The following is a 22,131-nucleotide window of genomic DNA, read 5'->3' as shown; positions in this document are numbered from 1 at the left end:
TGGAGAAACCTGACGGAGAGCCATTGGCCTAGGCACTCATGTAGGCAGGTACCTATATAAGACATCATAACGCAATGAAAATCAATATTCCAGATGCATAATCATCGCTTAGTGAGATATTTGGGACAGGTAAAATACCTGTTTGGAACAAAATCGACGTTGGGTTTCCAATTTGTGTACTTAGTTATATTTATTTAGTTATTGGTTCAGCATGTACATGCCAGGGTTGCATGTACTTATATAGCATCATAACCGAATGAAAATCAATATTTTAGATGCATGATCATCGCTTAGTGAGATATTTGGGACTGGTAACATACCTGTTTGTAACACCTGTAGACACCTGCGACCACGCCCACCCGGGTGACTTTTCCTAACTGACCAATCACAGCGCGGTATTCCGGAATCGTCCCAACCGCACATGCGCAGTGTGTCTCACATTTTTCCAAGATGGCGTTAGGAGAAGCATGACTAGCAAGCTTTAACCCGCAAACATGGCACGCGTTCAGACGGTAAGGCAGCCTCTCTGTTTCTTTTAACGAGTTCCGATTGCTTCCAGGCGATTGTCAAGATCCTTGGCTTCATTTTAGTGTGATTTGTACAGCTCTAAAGGAAACGGGAGCCCGGGTATCCTTTCTTACATGCAGGCCATTTGGCGCTCACACTAGCCGAACTGAGCAGCATATGGGAAGGAATGCTCATGTTCCTGCGGCTATTTTTGTCACACGCCTCGACTATTTACCCGTCTGTGTCAAGTCTGGGGTGTCCAGTACATCTTAAGAGATTCTTAGCTTGTTCCTAGGCGTGTATCTTATGTTTAAGGAGGTTGGAAGGGGTGGTGTGAAGACGGGGAAGTCGTCGAGAAGGTCCGAGATGCACGGCATGGTTGCATGCTAAGGCCGCCATGTCTGCCATGTGACAGCCCAGAAAAAAAGAAGCGTAGGGACAATCGCTTCTACCTCAAGCCCAACAGCATTTTCTCACTCAAATAACCCACCAACAGCTCTTTTGTTAAGGAAATCAAGAAATCAAGCTGTTTGTAGGCTTGAGTTCGCTTAAAGTACAGTTGAAATGGCGAGATTGTTGGAGAATTTTTCTCTAGGTGCTCCTCCCCCCACCCCCTACATTTAGATGCACGCCCACGACCCACTTTCGAGCATGAAACTGGAACAACTTGTCGCTTGGTGGCTCTCTTTCAACAATTTACGGATAAAATGAAGGCTAAAGATGCTATTAAAAGATACATGATTTACAAATGGATGGTTTATGATGAAGAAAGGGTTGTTGAAGTTGCTACATTTTTTGTTGTTGCATCTGATTATTTTGCATTCCATCAACGTGCTATATCGTATTGCTTGTCAGCTGTTCCAAAAAATGCATCAATGTCACAATATTTTCTCGGGATGTCTATATTTTTTCCCTTTCAACATAAATTAGGGAGCAAAATTCACGTTTGGGTATAGATGCACTGGTGCACCTAACCTAAAAATTTTAGGTGCACAGAAAGAATTTTAGGTTTCACAACATAAAATAAAGTCCAATGTCAACAAAATATAATTAGAAGCCCTACTGTCTCTCTTAATAACTTGAATCCGTTATTCTATAGCTCAAAGAAGAATTTTAAGCAATTAATACATCAAAGTACAGTTTTTTAAACTTTGAAGAATATTTTGTATACTATTGTGCAATAGTACCTTTACCCCAAAGCCTACAAAAATATCTAGGTGCACTGGTGCATCCACAGTAAAAAGAAATAGGTGCACAGCTCCAAATTTGGGTGCACAAAAGTACACATGCACGCAATAGTTCGAGCCCTGTAACTAAGCAAAAATGCAATGGTAAGTAAGCATGGTTGTGCACTTATTTCCATCTATCATTTTGAAAAATGAGTATCAATTTGCGACACATCAACTGGCTTCTACGAAATGAGATTGTCATCAATTCACTCTAATTCAATGTAGGTCAATGATACATCACTAAACGGCTCCATCAAAAGATCGATCATTGGTAATATTCTTGTCACCAAAACGCTGTGATTCGTTTTGATACATGTAGCTTGCTTGTACACGTACATATTAAGTCAACAGATAATTCTTCCCTAGTTGGTGGATAGAATTAGACAGTGGTGGTGTTTTTGTAGCCGAGGACCTAATTGGTAGTTGATTTACATGACAATAGACCGTTGTGATTAGCAGAGAGGGCATCCCCACTGAATCACCAGCTAATTAGAACACATGGACATCCTCTGGGGGCAAGTTAAGTTGGTTATTATAGGTGTAGTGCAAAGACACTAAAGGAAGACCCGTTAATGATGCCAAAGTATGCTTTTATCCAAGGAGTGGCAATGCTAATTATCAAGGGATGGGTTTGCAGGAGTGGCTATACTACTTATCGAAGGATGGGTTTGAAGTGGTGTGCAGTCGCTGGAAGTTGGTGGTAAAATTTAAGATATAGAAATTATATAATAGAATCGTTGGTGAAAAAAACACATGGTTTCTGTACATGCACGTTGCCGAAAAACTTGAAATGCTAAACTACCATATGATAGCAAATATGCATGACAGAATTTGATTGATTGGTTGTTAATAACATTGGGCCTCAGATTTTTTCATCCACAAAATTGCAAGTTTCAAGGTCTGTTACCCTAGACTCCAATTGTTATGTGCAGTTTGCATGTGGATATTTCTTACCCTAGTGGAACATTGAAGGGATTTGGTAATTGTGAACTAATGCCTAATTTCAGCAGTTGTCTTAGTTCCGATTTTGCTGCAAACTGTTACACTGTTTAATTTTCCTTTGAGGGTTTGCTTTATACTAGTCCTTTCAGTAAAGGTGTCAATAATTCCTTGTTGGAGACCATTTAGGTGTGTCGTTTGACCTTGTCATTTTATTGGTGGATTGGTAGTACTACATAGAAGCCAGATTGAACCGGCTGAAACTAGCTCAGTTTAAACCTTCCTGACCATTGAGAGAAAATACACCCTGTACAAGGAATGCAAAAACTCTACGTACTTAATTATACTTACTATGCAAAAATTATAGACATAGGAATTTTATTTTGTATCTGCTTGAAGGTTTTTTTCTTTTATAGTTTATGCACATGTAATTTATAAAGGAATGGAGCAATTAACCTTTGTTGAGGGAGGGCTCAGTGACCTACATTTTAACAGGTGTTTTTTTACCGTCTCATTTACTCCAATTAGACCCCCTGGCAAATTTTACACACGTGTAAATTAAAAGCTTTCACAGAATATTTGCCTATATACTGTAAATGCAGAAATGTTCTCGGTGGCTTTATGTTCCTGGTTTTTACTAGTCTCCAAGCAGATCTATAGGTTGCGAAGACCGTTACGGCGTATCCAACTGGCAGTAAGAAAATTTTATGGCAACCCAAGGTTGCTATAAAAACTCCTTCTGCCAGTTGGATACGGTCTTTGCAACCGTTGGGTCTGCTTGGAGACTAGGTTTTTACGGCGACCATTTCACCGCAAACTTAAAACCACCGCGAACATTTTGTCCAATACTGTAGCAGTATGTGGTTATAGCGCTGCCGCAAACTTGAAAACACAGCAAACACTTCATTTTCACCTTAGTGCGAAATAAAAACCACACAAACTTTTTACAATTATTTATTGCTTGGAAAATTTGTAACGGACAAAAAACAGAAGTATTTTTGTCTTCCCCTGCCAAGTGTTTGTTTGTTGGTTTCATGTATATCATGACCATATGCATTTTTTTGATAACAGTTTGTACGATACCCTATAGGACAATACAATGCAGAATATTTCTTCATTATTTGCCCATTGTCTAAGACAACAGTGCCTTTTTGTTTTTCCTGCCATTTTCTTCAGGTTATGTGTGTTAAGTATATGCAAATTTCCAGTCCAAAAACCAGGCCCCGAAGTCGGATTGAACTTTTGACTTTTGGGCTGCGAGCCTGGACCAGCTAGATTTTCTAATAGCAGTATCTTGTTAGACCAGCCCTAAGAAATACTGATTAATGAACTGGCGTATAGAAATGGGCAAGACTAGGCCATGCTTACTCAAGTGTATGTTCTGTTTATTATAGAATGATGCTTCATTTAGCATTCTCTTTGATGAGAAAATGTCCTAATTGCATATTCCTGCCTAAGGCCACACCAATTTGATTTCTTGGCTAACGGATTTAAAAAAAAATGCTAAATACCAAAATCAACATGAAAACAAATTTCAGACGAATCAGAGGAAAGTCTGTACTTTGGTGCACACAGTTTCAGGGTGTGAACAGGGTCAGGTGCAAGTTTTCACCCCAGCCTTCTGTTTTCATGATCTTTTGGGGGGTAAAATTTATCAAAAAATCTGTTAACCAAGAAATTAAATTAGTGTAGCCTAAAGGGACTAAATAGTCGCATCTTTGTACTATCTGATTCTCATATACAGTCCTGGACTCCATGTAAATATTTTATATTTTCATACTTTTTGATTAGTGTGACACAGATTTCTCAACTCTTGCAAAGAAATGCTCATTCCCCGAACATGCACTTTATTCTGTGGGAAATTGTTACCATCCTCTATTTTGTTTCGTGTTTATCAATAACATGCAGTGATATTATGCCTACAGTTTGTGGTGCAACCATCTATGGTTAATGTTAAAGTTCATGACTAGTAGTAGGCAATAGGGGTGGATACCGGTTCGCTGGACCTGATTCGGACCTTTATAACATCCAAGAACTGAGTCCAAAGTAAAAATATATTTCTTTATTTTGTTTGATAAAAAGTGTTTTGAGTCTCCCCTCTGACAAAAAAACACATTTAAAACAAGTGCAAAATTCAAATATCAAACACTGATTTATCTTGAAAGTCTTCTCCCCAAGAACTTTTATAGTTGTGCATGTCAGTATGAATTCTCTATGCTTAATATTGGTCTAATTATAAAACAAAACATGAACTGGACAGGATCAGGTTCAGGTCCGGACCTGAACCTAAATCTCTGGAACTAAACTTGGACTTGAACCTTATTAAGCCGAACCGGTATCCACCCCTAGTAGTAGGCAACATAAAAACGCAGCAATCTTTACAGCCAAGGGAAGCCAGTTCTGGAGTAAACAATCTTGATGAACATTTTTGTTTAACTCTAAATTTGTTTCAGGACCAGTTGACCTTTGGGGACTTCACGACTGGCCTGAGCGCAGAAGAACACAGCCGAGTATGTGGTATCCTCAGGGCACAGTCACCCAACAAGAGAGTGGAGGTATGTGTATTTTTGTTGTTGTTCATTCCTCTTTACGTTTAACAAGATTGGCAATGAAAAAAGACTTTGCCATGGCGACGGTTTTTGTTGTTTTCGTTTTTATTGTACCCTGCCTAGGGCACTGATAGATGGTGCTGTTCTTATAAGTTATGGGATTTCTAACGAGAAGGGCTGATGGCTACCTGCTCTGTTGGACAAATACAGACAAATACACACACGCACACACACACACACACATACACACGGCATCACCATAAAGGTCTCATCGTCGTGTTAGCGTAGTTGTAAGGCTGTTCGGCCCAGAACCGAGAGGTCCTGGATTTGAATCCTCTGACATGCCATCAATGTTGTACCCTTGGGAAAGGCATTTCCTAACTATACGCAGGTGTAAAAATGGGTACCTAACTTCGGTTGGGGAGGTAAAAGGTAGTGGAAGTATAGGTTTGGACTCTACCTTACAATACCGTGCCCTAGAAACAGTGGATAACAACCCATTGACCCTACATCCTCAAAAAAAAAAAGACTATTGGACTTTACCTTCAAGCTTCCTTACCATTCTGAAAAATGATCTTAACTACTAATCAATGTTTGGATTATTCCATTTGTCTGCCAGAATAGAGGGGATGAGCATCCAGATGAGATATTATTAAGAAGAATGTTATCTTCCTTTTTGCTTCCTCATTCGTTCGTTTTGATCTGATGAAGTGTTGATTTCTCCCTAGCTACCCTGGGAGGAGCAGCACAGAATCCTGTCAGCATCAGCAGCTGTACCTGCACCCACAGGTAAGAGCTCCTGTTTTTATTTGAAACAGTTTTGTCGTAGATTATGTAAATGAGACTGTGATTTGCATGATACATGTCCAGTGTTGCAGGTGGTAAAGCGATTCCCCGCTGCTTGGCCATCTTGATCAAATTCTGTGGGTCAGAGGTTGACCCAAGGGTCGGCCCCAGATCAGACATGTTGTAAGGGATTGCATTCGTAATTTCGGATGTTGACATAAAGCCGTTGGCCCTGTGTGGCCCTTCAGACATAAGCTTCAAACGTCAAACCTCTGCATGTTAAAGAACCCAACACACTTATGGAGAAGAGTATTGATGACCCGGTGTGCTTGGCTAAATACACGAGCCATATATATATATATAGCTAAGCCACATTGCACCGCTAACTAACTAAAAAGTGTCATACTTCAGGAAAGGTCTTTTCTCTTTTAAATTTTTAAGTTATGCCCCCTCCAAATAAAAAAAGTCTTTTCTTGACTACAATAGAAGAGAATTTCACCATGAAAGTTGAATGGAAAAAAAGTGCAAGCTCTGTACTGTCTATTGACCTAAAAACATCACAGTGTTATTTGAACACAGCGAATTGATATTTCCCTAATCCTAGCACCAGGCCTGCCATAGACATGTTTCAAATATAGCACTTTGCACTCATCTGACCTGGCTTCGATTTCAAAGGAGGTTGACATTTTGTATACATAGCACTGATCGCTTTGGGTGGGTGGAGTCAGTTGGTAAATGTCAGGGGTGCCATGGTAGAAGTCCTACGTTTCTAACTCGTTACTATAATTGGACCTTAAGTCAAATTGTAGGTTATTTTAGGATACTAATTCTCGAGATTTTTACAATCTAGAAATTTTAGACATGAAATTATCTTCAGAATTACTGTATTTTGTTTATTTTCACAGTTGATTTTGTGGTAGATGGGGAAGAAGGTTTTCGAATGGTTTTTAGTCTGGGTTGTTCCAATTTCAATTTTTGCCTTGCCACCAGCTAGATAGTATGGATACCAGGGCTCAAAATGCTGGATGCATGTGCACCCAAAATTGGAGCTGTGCACCTAATTTTTGACTGTGGGTGCACCAGTGCACCTAGATATTTGTGTAGGCTACATTATGGGATAAAGGTACTAATGGCTAGCATACATAATGTTGAAATTGAAGTACCGTATCAGAAAAAGCAATATAACCTTTGTATAAACTTTGTTTGTACTTAAAATTCTGAAGTTAAAGTTTTGAAGAATTACAGATTGAACTTCTTAGAGAGGTAGTAAGTTTTGTAATAAGGTCTTGCTAACAGTCTGCTTTATGTCCACAAATTATAATCCTTTCTGTACACCTTGATTTTAGTACACCAGTGCACCTGTTACATGTACCAAAAATGAATTTCGAGCCCTGAATTTTTTTTTTTTGTTCACTGATCTAGAACTATGACCAACTGTACATATACAGTTGGGCTAGACTAGTGGTGCATACCTAAACCCGAGTTTAGGTTAAGGTTCGGACTCGAGTCCAGAGGTTAAGGTTCAGGTTCGGACTTGAAAGTCCGGACTTGAACCAATGGAATATGTGTGCTACGAATATTTTTTTCCTGTTTCATGTAAAATTGCATATCGGCATATATTTTACATGCAATTTGAAAACTATAATATGCGGAATTATATAGTCGGTGATTAATGCAGAAGTTCAGTTATTAACACAAGCAATGTTTTCATGTTTTTCCAGTGCAAATTTCACGGTCTAAGGAAGCTTTAAGATGGTTTAAATCAAAAAGGAGTGTAAAAGCGAGAGATTTTTTTTCAAGTCCGGACTTGATTCCAGATGTTTAGGTTTTTTTGGACTTGAACCTAAAGGTTAGGAACAGGTCCAGGGTTTAGGTACGCACCACTAGGCCGCTAGACTGTCAGCTACCGCTAACAGGACAGCATTTTGAGCCCTGGTATACACATGATACATGCTGGCTTGCTGATGGCAAGGCCGAAAATAGCCGGAGGTATCCCCACGCATGTCAATCCAGTGGCAGGTGTAGGAGTAGGAAATAGACTGGGGGGTCCCGACATGGCTGCTATATTTGTACATGTTGGAGAGACACTTGGCAGGACCTAGTAGGGGGATTGATGTTCACAGGGTCATGGTAAATACTGTAAATGCATTTAAGTTTGCGTGGTTTTTATTTCGCGCTAAGGTAAAAATGGAGTGTTTTTAAGTTCGCGACAGTGCTATAGTCACATACTGCTGCAGTATTGGACAAAAATGTTCACGGTTGTTTGAAGTTTGGTATAAAAAGGTTGCCACGAAAACCGTAAACATAAAACCACGGCAAACATTTCTGCATTTACAGTAACCACGTGCAGGGGTCTCGACATGATTTTTCAAAGCGTAGGGGGCATCTTATTAAAAGCCTTGTCCTGCTGGACTTATACATATATGGGTTGCACGTTACAGTATGTGGATCCCGTATATGTACGGGTTGGGGGTATTCTTCAACTGAACGCGTCATACCGTAGCGAAACGCACCGGATGCGGAAGTGACTATGCCACAGCAGCGCTGAAAAAATAAAGGACCAATGACCCAATTTTGAAAGGAAATAAATTGCATTAAAAAATGCTAGCTGGACAAGGGTTAACTAGACTTAAAGCGGTATCTCGCTGGCGACCTTGCTGCGTTCAAACAATTTGGCAGAGCGGTCAACGAATGCCATTGATAAAAAGACATCTTTTTGCACTGTGTATATTTTTAGTCATACTTGTACGTTTAGCATGATAGTCCCATTATAGAGTCAAGGGTAACGCAAATCCAGTTTAGCAGTTCAGTTAGTGATGAGATATGCGCTTGGTGAGTGCTACAAGGTACAAGAGGGAGGGCCACAGGCCCAAGTATTGTAGGGGGGATCCAGTGAAATTATTGAAATTTAGAACACTCAGAAGCACTTTTCCTGTATTTCAAGGGCCAAATTTGGTAAAATAAAGTGTTTTTTTTTGCCTTTGTTACAAAACAACAGAAAAGCCCCACTAGCACGCTGGTTGAAACATGTAGCGTAGGTGATTCGAATCATAGCATAGGGGGTATCCTTCGCTCAACTGCGCTGGCAAGAACCTTGAGACCTGGGTAGAATTGCATCCATGGGCTAAAACAACAATGACAGCTGTTCATTGCTTTGACATTTTGTCTGATGACACCACTAATTTTTCTTTCCTTTATCCATAACAATGCCAGTAGCTAGCATTGGTACATAGACATTGTACGAAGTGCTCTTTTACGACAGTCTGTTGTACAATTGTTATCCTTCAAGAGGTCCAAGAGTATTCAATCAGTGTGGCCTATATAATAGTATATTTTAATTGAAAACAGTTTGTTTTTGGAACAATACTGCATCTAGGAACATAATGTGCTGTGTTCAGTAGAAATAAAAGCCTGTCTTTTGAATTATTTATCTTGACCTCATTTTATGGTATTGGTTGCTGATTATTAATAATTATGTCGTCCCTATTCCAGCCATCCCTGAGGTTTCCGCAGTAGAGGACCAAGTCGCCCACGCGCCCGCGCCAGGCTATGTAGACTCCGCCCCCGCTTCTCTGCAGCATCCGGATTACGTCCAGTTTCCCGCGAACAACCGCGTGGACTCGTCCTCGGAGTCCAGCTACATATCGAGTTCCGACAAACAGGGATATTACCAGAGCCCCTCAGACTCTGTCGCCAGCAGCGAATCAGAATCCGTGAAAGACACAGTGAAAGACAACGATAGCAATGGAAACGGTAGCGGTAATAATTTTAACGGAAGCGGCAAGCCAAAGGAGAGGAGAAACAAAAAGAAGCGCCCGCCAAACTATTACAAAGACCTGGAGGCAGGAGTCGCAGAGACAGTCGTTACAGAAGTTCCTGCGCTGTCGTTACAGAGACCGGTAGAGAATCACGTCGATATGAGACCGCCGCAGAGAATACCAGAGAGCTCGGGACAGTCGGAGCAACATGTGCCTGTGAACGACGTAGCGATCACTAATAAACCCAGCAATGTTAACGTTACTTCCCTACCTAACGACGTGCCTGCCAGCCCGCTTCAAGAACCACCCAGGACTATCGTAAAAACGGTTGGGGAACCGGAGATCAAACATAGACCAAATGTAGACCCCATTGTTCCTTCTCCTAGCGTAGTGGTTGTTCCAAACGGACCTGTGTCGCCGTTACCAGTGCCAGCAGACGCCGCTAAGCCCTCTGCTGCGGACACTCACGAAGTCAGCAGTCATTCGAACGCAGCGGGGGCACAAATAGAGGAAGAGGCTGGCAGAAATGTGTCAAATCCTTCCCACAATGCAGCAGCAGCAGCAACGGCAGATTCCCACAATGCAATGGGAGAGAGCCAGGAGGATGCAAGAAGTGAGGAGGCTGTCAATCAAAGCGATGACAGCCAATCAGAGCAGTCTGTAAATAATTCAAATCCACCTGCTGTGTCCTCGCCTCCCCCGACCACTCCTAAAACATGGGCTGGATTATTCAAAGTCTCAAGGTATGTAGATGTAGCAAGTTTTAGCTTCAAATATGTCTTTTCTAACTTCGAGAGATTCTATTGGTTACCTAGGCTAGAGATGTCAATCATCATTATTCTAACTCTAGACTAGAGTTGTATTGCATTGTTCTTCAGGTAGTCTTTTTATTCTGTGGTGTGCCTGCCAGAAAGAGGTTATTTGCCCAGAGCAAAGAAGATTTTATGTTCAAAGGTTTTCTTTTCAAGATTTTCTCTTTTTTCCCTCCCCTTTAATCCAGGAACCTTTGTGTGCTTTACTTTTTATGATATGGTTGAACCGTTCTTTTAACTTGGGGCCCAGATGGTCAAAAATTGATGCTGTTGTTGTCACAATTGAGCCAGATTGCATAGTCCAGTGGTTAGCGCCTTGCTTCTGGAACTAGAAGTTGTAAGTTCGATCTCGGCTGTGTCGCTCACCCGACATGCACGCTACTAAAAAGGGTTGTGGTCCTTAGGACCGGACGTTAAGCCGTGGTCCATTGTTAATTGTGCTTGTTGAAAAGTGCTAGGGGAATTTCCCTGGTACAATGAACCTGTACATAGTACTGTACATAGTGTCTGTCTGCTCTCAAGATCATTTTCCTTTCCTTGCAGAATGTGTCAATCTAACACTAGTCTCCCTTCTTCCTATTGGTTGTAGTAGTCCGCAGATGGCCCATAATACCCCCCTAGCGTACGTGGCACACGTGGGGAACGACGAGGCTGCGCCCACTACCGTCCCTTCGTCGGCCCAAGGCCCCACAGGCGAACCCCAAGCCAAGCTCGCTGAGAAGATGGTTGTACCGCCAGAGGACGATGACCACATAAGGGGCCTTGGAGGTTGGTACTCAAATTTTGTCTGATATAATTTTCAAGTAGGACAAAATTTTTTAAGAGAAACAAAGGAATGATATTTATACAATTTTTTAAATCTATTTATTCATTTCCATAAACAAAGATATAAAGGACTGATATTCATAGGGTCATTGACGCTTTGAATATTTAAGTTCGAAGAGCATTTGTTATGAGCATGGAAAGCTGAAGGCAAAGCAACTGCCCATACTTAACAGGTATTTTGTCAAAAAATGCTAATAAAATGGGTGACTTATTACATTGAACAAGAACCAGTTTTGTTTTGAAATTCCTAAGTCGTCTTGTTGTAAGGCCTATGGACAAATATGAATTGTGTGACATTCTTTTATTATTTTTCCTTGTCACAGAGTACCTTTTGGAGCCCAAGGTAAGCCACAAACCAGTGGCCCTGCAACCTCGCGGGCTGATCAACAAAGGCAACTGGTGCTATATCAATGCCGTATCCTTCCATGTTAATGTGCGAAGCAGGCTTTTAGCTAGGATTTATAGACGTCTAGAAATTGAGGGGGAATACCAGACTTCCCCAATGGCCTCAGTCTATGGATGAACAAATTAGTCCCAGTAGATTTGCATGTCAATCAATTTTCATGCTATCCCAGTGATTCGTATGAATTTTATTTGCAGTTGGATGTACAGGAATTGTTGGCAAATATATAACATATGTCATATTCAATACCAATACTGTATATGTATACTCTTGCGTATGTGACAAGTGGAAGCCTTGACTAACCCCAACAGACCCTCCAGGCCATGGTAGCTTGTCCCCCCATGTATAACCTCATGAAGAACATGCCCCTCCCATCTTCGCCAAACAAGAGGGGCCCCACTGCCACACCCATCTTGGACTGCCTGTATGTAACAATATACAAAACTCTCTAAGTATCTTTTATGAGTTTGTTGTCTTATTAGAATCTTTCTGTAAGGCCAAAGCAAGTAAATTTTATGCTTGACATCCTTGAAAGCATTGATTTTTGGCTGAAACAAGACATTTTGTTCACGTCGGCTGATGGTCCATATGACAGTAAAATACAGAAAATGGGAAGATTTGTTGTGTGGTAGCCACAAGTAGTAGTAGAAGTGACACTAGTGTAGTATTTTAAGTTACGTCACTAGACTGGTAGCTTTGAGTGTAGTTGTAATGATTCCAGGCCTCCACACTAGCGTCACTTTCTGCTCTGCTTGAATACAGGAATGAACCACTGCTACAATTATCGTTACAACATTTAGGTAATTTTTTGGAAATTTAAGCATTTTTGCGAATCTTTTTTTTCACTTTTTCACTAGATTTGGAATCTGCATGGAATGTTATCCGTTGAATTTACTTGCTGTGGCCTAATGTTAAGATAATGGTGGTGAAATCATTACTTGTGTTAACTTTTATATTCTTAGGTGCTTATATAGGTATGGTAGACCTGATAGAAACCAGGATAATATGAATTAACATCCAACCTTAAACTTTAAGTATTGCTTTCAGTTGTTCACTTGTTTTCCCTATTTTACAGGATGGAGTTCATGAGTGAGTTCGGATCCATGCCTAATTCTCAAAAGACCATAGGTCAGTGGGATTCAACTTCAATCCGTCTGTTATTGTCCATTTATTGAATGCATGCGTACCTTGATATATTGTTACCTAGTCTTTATGACGTAAAAGAACCCAATGAACTCTTATCGAGAAAAGTAGGGGTGACCTTGTGTGCTTGACTAATTACGCGAGCCATAGCGAAGCTGCATTTCACTACTAGCAAACAAAAAAGTGCCATGCTTCGTCCTCAGTCTGAGGTTGCCCGCTTTTACCTTAACCATTTTGTTGTGACTGCCGTAAATGCATGTAAGTTTGTGTGGTTTTTATATTGCGCTGAGAGCTTTCACTGAGAGCTATGCTGCCCCAACGGCTGACTAAGCTATGGGAGAGAGTGAGTGAGTGAGGCAAAAAATGGAGTGTTTGCGGTGGTTTGAAGTTCACGCTGTGCTATAGTTACATACGGCTACAGTATTGGACAAAAATGTTCGTGGTGGTTTTAAGTTTGCCGTGAAAAGGTGCAAAAACCGCAAACTCAGAACCACCGCAAACATTTCTGTATCTACAGTATTTGAAGATCAGGTTTTGCAACTCACCACTGTCTTTACAAAGAAGAGTAAACCATTGTTAATGAGTTCTTTACAAATTAAAAGGGACCGTTGTTAATGAGAGATCGGTTTGTCTTACAGCGGGCAAGAAGCCTGCCCAGGACTTGAGACCGGGAAGCCCCTTCGAGCCGACCTATGTCTACCACATGTTGTCTCTTATCAAGTCCACACTGTCTTCCAAGGTGGGCAAACAAGTTGTTTATAATTACTGATGTGAAATACAGTATTTCATTAACATTTCCCAGCGCTTTGGACCCTAACCACGTTAAATTCATAGTTTTCTAAAGTTTGAAAACAATTTTTTTTCATTTGGTTATTTGTACAAAATAAAAAATATACAGAGAAGTAAAGAAAATTTGTGTGTATAAAAGAAAGAAAACTGTGTAGGTGTAGGGAAGGCTACTAAGCCCTCCTCCATCAAATAGATATTAATCATGACACTGATATCATAATAATATAAGTTATGTATTTGTAATGATGCTGATGTTGTATATCTGTGCTGATGAATTTGAACCTGTTTTGACATTCTTCCACTGTATGCAGTGATAGGTAAACGTTTGTTTGTTTGTTTGTTTGTTCCTGCTAGGGTCGTCAGGAGGATGCAGAAGAGTTCCTGTCCTGTGTGCTGAATGGCATCCATGAAGAGATGCAGGTGGCCATGAAGATGGCACAGAAAGGTAACTGACAATGCCAAAAATCAAGTACATCCTGGTCAAAAGATACAAAAAAGTAAGTTCTGCTGCAGTACCAAGGTCACATACCAGGGGGCCCAAAATCTTGAATTTCAGCTTCACAACACCCGCCCACATACCAAATATCATGATCGTAATCCATCAAGAGGTTCTTGAGTTATGCTGACTACAGTAGTGCAGAAACACAGACACACAGACACACAGACACACCCAAAACTATATCTCCATTTTTCATGGAGATAATAATAAGACAGACATGCAGCACAAGCATTCAGCTAGTCAGCATAATTCAAGAAGCTGTGGATGGATCCTCAGAATCTTTGGTAGATGGGTAGGAGTTGGAGGAAGGTCAAGTTCAAAAGTGGGCATCCTAGTGACCTACCAAGGTACTGCAGCAGAGGCTCAAAGTTTGAGGTCAAATTTTCCTGAAGGGCTACGATCATGATTTTTGAGTGGTGATTAGCTTTTGTGACAAGAAGTAAGTGGTGTAAGTTTGGGCCCCCTAGCGACTTGTTCTATTGGTGATATGAAGAAAAACATTTTGTCCTTTTACTCCAGTGGCATTGGTGTGGCGCAACGGTTAGAACGTTGAATCAATAGGTCCCAGGTTTGATACTCACCATGCCTTGATCATGACATTGTGCCCTTAGGAAAGGCACTTTACATGATATTCCTGCCATACTGGTGGAGTGACGGCGACCGAGCCTCTTCGGCTATTCTGCCTCCAAGCAGTGTGCCAAAAAAACCCACTACGGATTCGGTTGCCGATGTGCCAACATTAAGAACCGTTACATTTTTTGTTTATCTATTTTTACTTCAGAAAACCAGCCGAAGATGAACGGCGAGCTGACGCCGAAGTCTGACGGCCCGGCCTCGCCGACCCTGCCGACCCCGCGGGAGGACGGGGCCGTGGAGGGGTTCATGATGGAACAGGAGGAGGGGGACGACGACGAGTGGGAGCAAGTGGGACCAAAGAACAAGTCCACTGTCACACGGACTGTGAGTCCTGGTCTTTTCTGGTTTTTCTTTTCATAGGCCACTTCACAGTTTCAAGTGTGCATGTGCAGTCTGATGTGGTCTCCTCATGTCAACTTTAAAGGCATCCAGAGCATTTTCTGAGGCTTGAAACTTGAATTGAAAAACTCCAATTTCTAGACATTCCTACTCAAAATAAGTTTCAATAACTAAATACCATTACATATCGATATTAAAGCAAAGATATGATGTCGTTGTGTGGGAGAGCTGATAGAAAATCCAAGCCCTAATAGACTGACCCTAACTGTCCATCACAATTAGCAGTTCGACCAATGAGAGGGTGACTGCATGTCCATCAGATATTTGCTTTTCTATGTTTTAATTTTGCATTTCTAAGTTCTGACGGAGGTGGGCGGGGCTATGGTGTCTACAACATTTACGGTAGGCGCGTGAAACTATAAGGTCACCATGTAGATTGTTTTTGTGCCGCTTTTGGACACTTTTGATATGAAATCATCACGCAAATGTGGTATAAACAGTGGCATTAAATGTCGATTTCACAAAGATTACAGCAAGTAGAAAATTTCCAGTTTTCAAGCCTCATAAAATGCTCTGCATGCCTTTAAGGTCTCATTCATGTATTACTCCGAGTGGGTACCCTAAAAGAATCCATGCCCAAAAAATAAACGGCTGCATGAACGTGTGTTTTTATCGGTGGGAAATTCCCTTTTAGCTAGCCCAACTCAAACTGATGAAAGCTTGTTTGTAACTGAAGAAATACGGAGGTAAAGCTCGGCAGCCGCACGCGTGAGGTTGGACGTGCACAGCCCTGCAGTTTGAGTGATGCGGTTGTGCGCTTACAGCTGAAAAGTGCCATGAATGAGACCTTAAAGCCCCTTGCATATAGACAAATATTACACTATTCTTTCTGGAATCCGTTTATATTAGATACAATTAAATCGAATACAAGGAACAAAAACTTTGTTAGACAGTAAATTAAACAAAATTTAATATGGTGAACTTAAAAGTTAGCGGTAAATTTCAGAGGTCCATCTAGAATAACCTTAGAGTACCATGCATCACACCGTGAGGTTGATTAGAAACTAGCCAAAATGTTGACCCTTTTCTTTGTACAGGCAAACTTTGTCAGGACCCCGATATCAGACATCTTCGGTGGCCAGCTGCGCTCCATCTTCCACCAGCACGGCACCCGAGAGAGCGCCACCCTGCAGCCATTCTTCACACTGCAGCTGGATATCCAGGTCGGTTTGTTGCCTCTGTGTACAAAGGCTTTGTTTTGGGGTGTCTGGATACAGTCAAACCTGTATTAGCGGTCATCTTTGCATAGCGGCCACCTGCCCATAGTGGTCACTTTTTGTCGGTCCCTTGGATTTTTCCCATTGACATAAGCATTAAGAATTAGGTTATAGCGGTCACCTGTCCAACGCGGTCGCGGCCACTCGATTTTCGGTCCCGCGGGTCTGGAAACACTGCCGATAACGGTCACGGCGCATGGTCGCCGCAAGATTCGGGAGCCTTCTTTCAAATCCCCGCAGAAAAAAATTTCATCATAGCTGCAGTGTTACCCATGAAAATGTTGTACAGTACATGGTTTTATTTTGCTCCTGGTGTTGGTTTTGAATTTCCAAAACCGCTAAGACGCCAGAAATTTGTAGACAAACAGAGCCTCTTGGTGCGCGGTCCTAGCGGGACGCTTTGTTTACTTGCCAAATGGGTTACTTCACTAGTAGTACCATGAGGGAGCAGTTTGTTAAAAAAAGACAGACGCCTTTTATCCTCTAAAAAAAAGGTTATAAAGTCATCCATTCTTTGTATATACTTTTCTCTTTATTCAAAGAACTTCTTTGACGAAATAAGTTTACATTTTGTACTATTTAATGTAGAGTAAAATCATAACTCACACATTGCAGCTGCACCCACATTACAGTAGACTATCCCAATGACCCTATGACCTCTCATCTTGCAGCTGTTGTTTTTTCTCCCGGCAAGGAATCCGACCCAAACAGGCTGATTTTACCGTGAAATTCCGCAATTATTTGCTGATAAATGATGTCGCCGCGCAATTGAAAATGACACGGTTGTCTTTAGCAACATTTTGGTCGCATGTGCTCCGGATTGGGGGCGGATCGATGGATCGACTTGGACTAAATTTGCTTGTGGAAAAATCCGGACCTACCGAAAGCAGTCATCTTGTGGAAGTGGTCGGTAGACCAAGTTTGCATGTACATGTATGTGAATAAATGTTTCTCAGTGGGTACAGAAAACATGTGCCACTTATTGCTCGTAATCCATACCGTTTCTATAGAGCGGCCACCTGTCCATAGCGGTCGATTTTGGCCAGTCCCTTGAGTGACCGCTATAGGCAGGTTTGACTGTATTTGTGTGGCCATAGTTATTTGAATACACTAGAGTGACAGGATGTGTGGGGGAACATGTTGTTACAGGGAGATTGACAGGAAGTAAAGGTCGACTGTCTCACAAGCTGGCAGAAGTGGTAGAACTAGTCATTTAATGACATTCCAGGTCATGGGGTCAATGGAAGAGGCTACTTATGTATGGGGAGGTATTGTCAGTGTTTTCAGTCATCTATTTTCCATATACTAGTCATATTCGAAAGTGATCAATGGACGCAATTGATTATGACGTTAATGAGACCATATTTGCATAATTAGTGAACTGCAATTAAACAAGACATATGAGATATTTTATAGAGGTGTAAGATCTTTGAACTCTTATTCAAAAATTTTCTAACTCCTCTGTTTCTCTTCAGTCTGAGAAGATTTGGACAGTGAAAGACGCCATGGAAGCCATGGTCACTAAGGAGACCATCCATGGCTACACATGCTCCAAGACCAAACAAGAGGTGTGTGTGGCCCTTGATTTTATAATTGGTGTGGAATGCACGGTATAAAAAAATGACTTTGAAAGACACCAATATGCACAAAACGTAGAGAGATGAGTTTTGTGCATATTAGATTTGTTATGCGACATGTCCAAGGTTTGGTTACTCAGCACTCACTCAGTGGTTGCAGCCTCTTATAGAAAGGGGGAAAACGGTGTAAATAAGTGTAAGGGGGATGTTGATGAATGACTTTATTGCACAAGGTACAAGGTACAAAGTATGGAATCTACTGGTACATACATGTAACTACAGATCTACATGTATTATGCTTATCTATCTATCTACTATATTCGTCAAGATGGTGTAGTTGTATGGGATGACAATGGGATTTTACAATCATTCAAGGAGTTTCTAAGGTCTAGACATTCTTTACTGAAATTTGCTCTTCAAGACAATTGAGATAAATCCTGGTATATTAGACGATAGCATTGTGTATAGTGAACTAAGTATATCAAAATATTTCGAACACACAATCAAAAAGTGATACTCGTCGTCAATTAGCTCAAATAGGACAAAATGGACAAACCCTCAGATCGATAGGAAGATAGGACTGTGCGTGATGATGAGTTGATGTAATGTTGTACTTGAAGGTGGAAGCGTCGCGGCGCATGATGATCGAGGACCTTCCTCCCGTGCTGGTTCTGCACCTGAAACGCTTCGTCTACGACAAAACGGGCGGCTCCCAGAAGGTCCAGAAGAGGGTGGACTTCAACATCGAACTGGACATCAACAAAGGTAGGAAAGGAGGAGCAAAATGTTTCTAAAATAGCAGTGATTAGTATGTTCATTTGTCCGTGCAGACTGTTGTAGAGCCTAGTCGCGCATGGGCAGCAAGTTTCCTTGCTGTTTGAGTAACAGGGTGTATTTTTTCAAGGTGTTGCTAGCCCTTCCCCTGTAACGTGCACGGGGGGCACCTCTTACGTCCCTTCCTAAAGATGGGTGCAGCCCCAACCAAGATGTCCTGACCCCGGGACTTGAACCAGGGTCTCTAAGTTCCAAACTGATTAGAAATAGGAGCTCAACTGTGAGGCTGCTACCAGTTGAGCTATAGGGACATCCAAAATGGTTTCCTAGGATTGGAGAAAAAGTATCATCCTGAAATGATACTTTCTATGCCTGTGATGTTTGAAAATGACTATTTTCTTCTTTCCTGTCAGAACTGCTGTCCCCTGCAGTGAAGAATAAGCTCCACCAGGGCCAGCGCACCTATCGTCTGTTCGCCGTGGTCTATCACCACGGGAAGAACGCCACCGGCGGGCACTACACCACCGACGTGTTCCACGTGGGCATCAACGGTTGGCTCCGCTTCGACGACCAGAACGTCAAGGTCGTGACCTCGCAGCAGGTGATGAAGTACACCCCTCCGCGCGTGCCATACCTCCTGTACTACCGCCGCTGCGACCTCATCTGAGACTTTTTAAGTTCTGCAACGCCAAGCGTTTTTTTGGACGGCGCTTTACGGCCGAACTTTAAACATTGGAGTTTGAGCCCTGCAGAAAGTACGAGGAGCAATGAGGCTGCTTTACGTTGTGACAACTACCTGCAGCGAAACGACTCGAATAATTTGAAAGTCGACACTTTGCTCTGGACAAAAGATGACTTTAATGCTGCTGACCTACTAGTATGAAGACGAGCATCTAATCATAATGCAGCTATACGAACTAAAAGATGCTATCAAGCAAGCGGGAAAAGAGAGACCAAGATATACTGGAAAACGGACTAAGTGTATTCCAATGATAAAGGAGTATTGGTGCGTTGAAGACTTTTGTACGAGCTTGAAACGTTTGTTTTGCCATGAAGCATAGGATCCAGACTTTAGCTTGTAATGTTGCACCGCTTAGCATGGAAACGTAGGGATGTTCAAAGAGGACATCTTTACTGTTGACAAATGTAGAAGCTGTACAGTATGGCTTCAGGTATTGGGAACCTGACTACATGTATTTGAAGGACTGAAGAGCTCTATAGATAAAGACATTATCTTTTCAACGTGCAGTTGAGTCGACCGTAGGGCTTTGTCGTATTTAGGAGGATCACGTTTTCTTGGGAAAGAAGGACTTTTGGAAAGATGTTGACCAAAGTTCTAAGGAAAATCGGAAAATGTAGATATGTTGGCATAGATTATCGTAAAAAGGTTTTGGAGAACTAAGCTTTAAAAAAAATTGAAAATGAGATTAGGGAAAGCAAAGGTATTCATTGACTGAATACACTTTTCAAACAAAAATGAAAGAGGTTATGAAAGCAGAAAGTTGATTCTGTACATTCGGAGTAAACCGCTACACCAGCTAATGTTTGACCAAGTTGCAGCTTTTTCTGCCATAGAGGCAACGTTTTCAAACTGCACGGAGGCAAACATTGAAACGTTATTATGAAACTTAGATAGACGCTGCCAGGAAAGTGTTTCGCATTGTTGAGCAGCAGCCGATCAGCAAAATAAGAGACCAGACTGCGTATGCATGAAAAAAAAAGGTTCAAGAGTACGACAAACCTTTATATTTTGTACCAAACAGAACTAACAGAGCAATGTCCTAGCAAAGGAATGATACACAAAATGAAGTAGATATACACTTTTTTGGTATGTCTAATTTGAAAAGTGGTCTGTCGATGTGGCAAACATTTTGCCAGTTGTGTTTCTGAGAATTTGCAAAGTAACGTCAGATTTGTGCTATAGGGGAGAGTGATAAGGAATATGATTACTTCAAGGCCTGAGACTAGGACAATTGCGTTGTAAATGCAGAAATTTACCATTCAGCTAGCAATAATTTGCTTGTAAGAAGGGGAAGGATAATTTCTCAGGTGTTGTCCAAAATCTGAAGACTGCTGTGCAATATAAAGCCCTCCTTTTTGCATATTATGATTTTCTTTTCTATTATTTACGTTCTGTTTTCGTCGTTGTGACTTGAAAATGTCCCCTTTGCTTGTACAACCCAGTTTTGCGTTTGCGTTACATCCACGGTGGTGTGGTTGTCACAATTTCATGAGTTGCAACACCATTTTATCCCAATCTGCTAAAAAAAAAACTACCGAGAAAGGCAATTTTACATTGCACATCTCGTGATTCTGTTGGGATCATGAGACATTTTCTTAGGATGTTTAACCCTCTTCATACTGAGCTAGCCCTGTGGCTCAAAGTTAGTATTGGTTACAGGGTTAGGCAGCAGGGAGGTTATTTGGATGATAACGTCAGAGCTATATAGTGCAAACTTTGTCTTCAGATATAAAGGTGTTGGATAGATCTATTTTGTACTACGTTCCTAGATAGTGTACTTCATTTTTTAAGGGGGGGGTAAGAACTAAAGATTATTTTGTCTTTTTGTGTACTTCTGTCTGCACCGAAGATTAACGTTGTTTCTCACATCCTTAAAGAGGCTTTCTGTGCAAAGAAGATCTTCCTACGTATACTGCATGTCATGACACTGCGTTGCACGTGAAGACAGCTTTTGTACTTTTTTGAGATAAACACCCCACATTTCGGAGAAAGATGTACAGTTTCGATGATGCGCCCTTGCTTACCAATTTTTTGGGAGAGATAGAGTACCGAATCAGATAATTACGAGACTTGTAGAAAAGGGCAAGTTATGTTAATTTGCTATTGCAAGGCAAAGATTAACTGCATTGTACGATAAGAGTTGTGTATTAGGTGAAAGGGCATCTTGTGCACATCTAACTTAGATTTAGCATATGAAAATGTTATCAAATGGTTACGTATTGCCCTAGGAAGGTGAATAAAATAGCATTGCTTTGCAAACTCTTTGTGTAAGGAAATTTTGTGTTACTCATTTCTGAATCAGGGGGCCCAAACCGACATGGAATTGAAGTATTTCTCATTAATTATGCAAATTAGGCATTCTTTGCACAATTGATATCTATCGATATTCTTCTTTCTCAGTTACATGTCATGTATTTGAAAGTCCTATAATGGATGCAGTAGATTTATATACTTTCCACAGTAATTATGCAAAATAGCTCATGATTTGCATTTGTCAACCATCACTTAAGCTGTCCTCATATCAAATGTCATGACGATCCGTCACCC

The 22,131-nt window shown here is 41.2% G+C and overlaps 1 protein-coding gene across 2 annotated transcripts; it reads left to right on the top strand.

Annotated features, from left to right (window-relative positions):
• Positions 1-381: 381 nt before the first annotated feature.
• Positions 382-21,843, top strand: LOC136437905 (ubiquitin carboxyl-terminal hydrolase 10-like). Of its 2 annotated transcripts, none has more exons than XM_066432482.1 (15): positions 382-512; positions 5,129-5,230; positions 5,953-6,013; positions 9,503-10,511; positions 11,173-11,348; positions 11,729-11,820; positions 12,120-12,232; positions 12,884-12,936; positions 13,590-13,690; positions 14,095-14,185; positions 15,021-15,199; positions 16,312-16,437; positions 17,967-18,059; positions 18,689-18,833; positions 19,256-21,843. In XM_066432482.1, exons 1-15 carry the CDS (start codon positions 495-497, stop codon positions 19,507-19,509), a joined length of 2,613 nt encoding a protein of 870 aa, XP_066288579.1. In that variant the 5' UTR covers positions 382-494; the 3' UTR covers positions 19,510-21,843. The 2 variants fall into 2 exon arrangements, with proteins under 2 accessions (XP_066288579.1, XP_066288578.1); XM_066432481.1 differs by having other exon boundaries at positions 11,170-11,348.
• The last annotated feature ends 288 nt before the right edge of the window (positions 21,844-22,131 follow it).

Source organism: Branchiostoma lanceolatum, chromosome 7 (assembly GCF_035083965.1).
Source record: "Branchiostoma lanceolatum isolate klBraLanc5 chromosome 7, klBraLanc5.hap2, whole genome shotgun sequence".
Taxonomy (NCBI): domain Eukaryota; kingdom Metazoa; phylum Chordata; class Leptocardii; order Amphioxiformes; family Branchiostomatidae; genus Branchiostoma; species Branchiostoma lanceolatum.
Note: the sequence above shows the minus strand (reverse complement) of the source record. Positions and strands in the feature narration are given on the sequence as shown.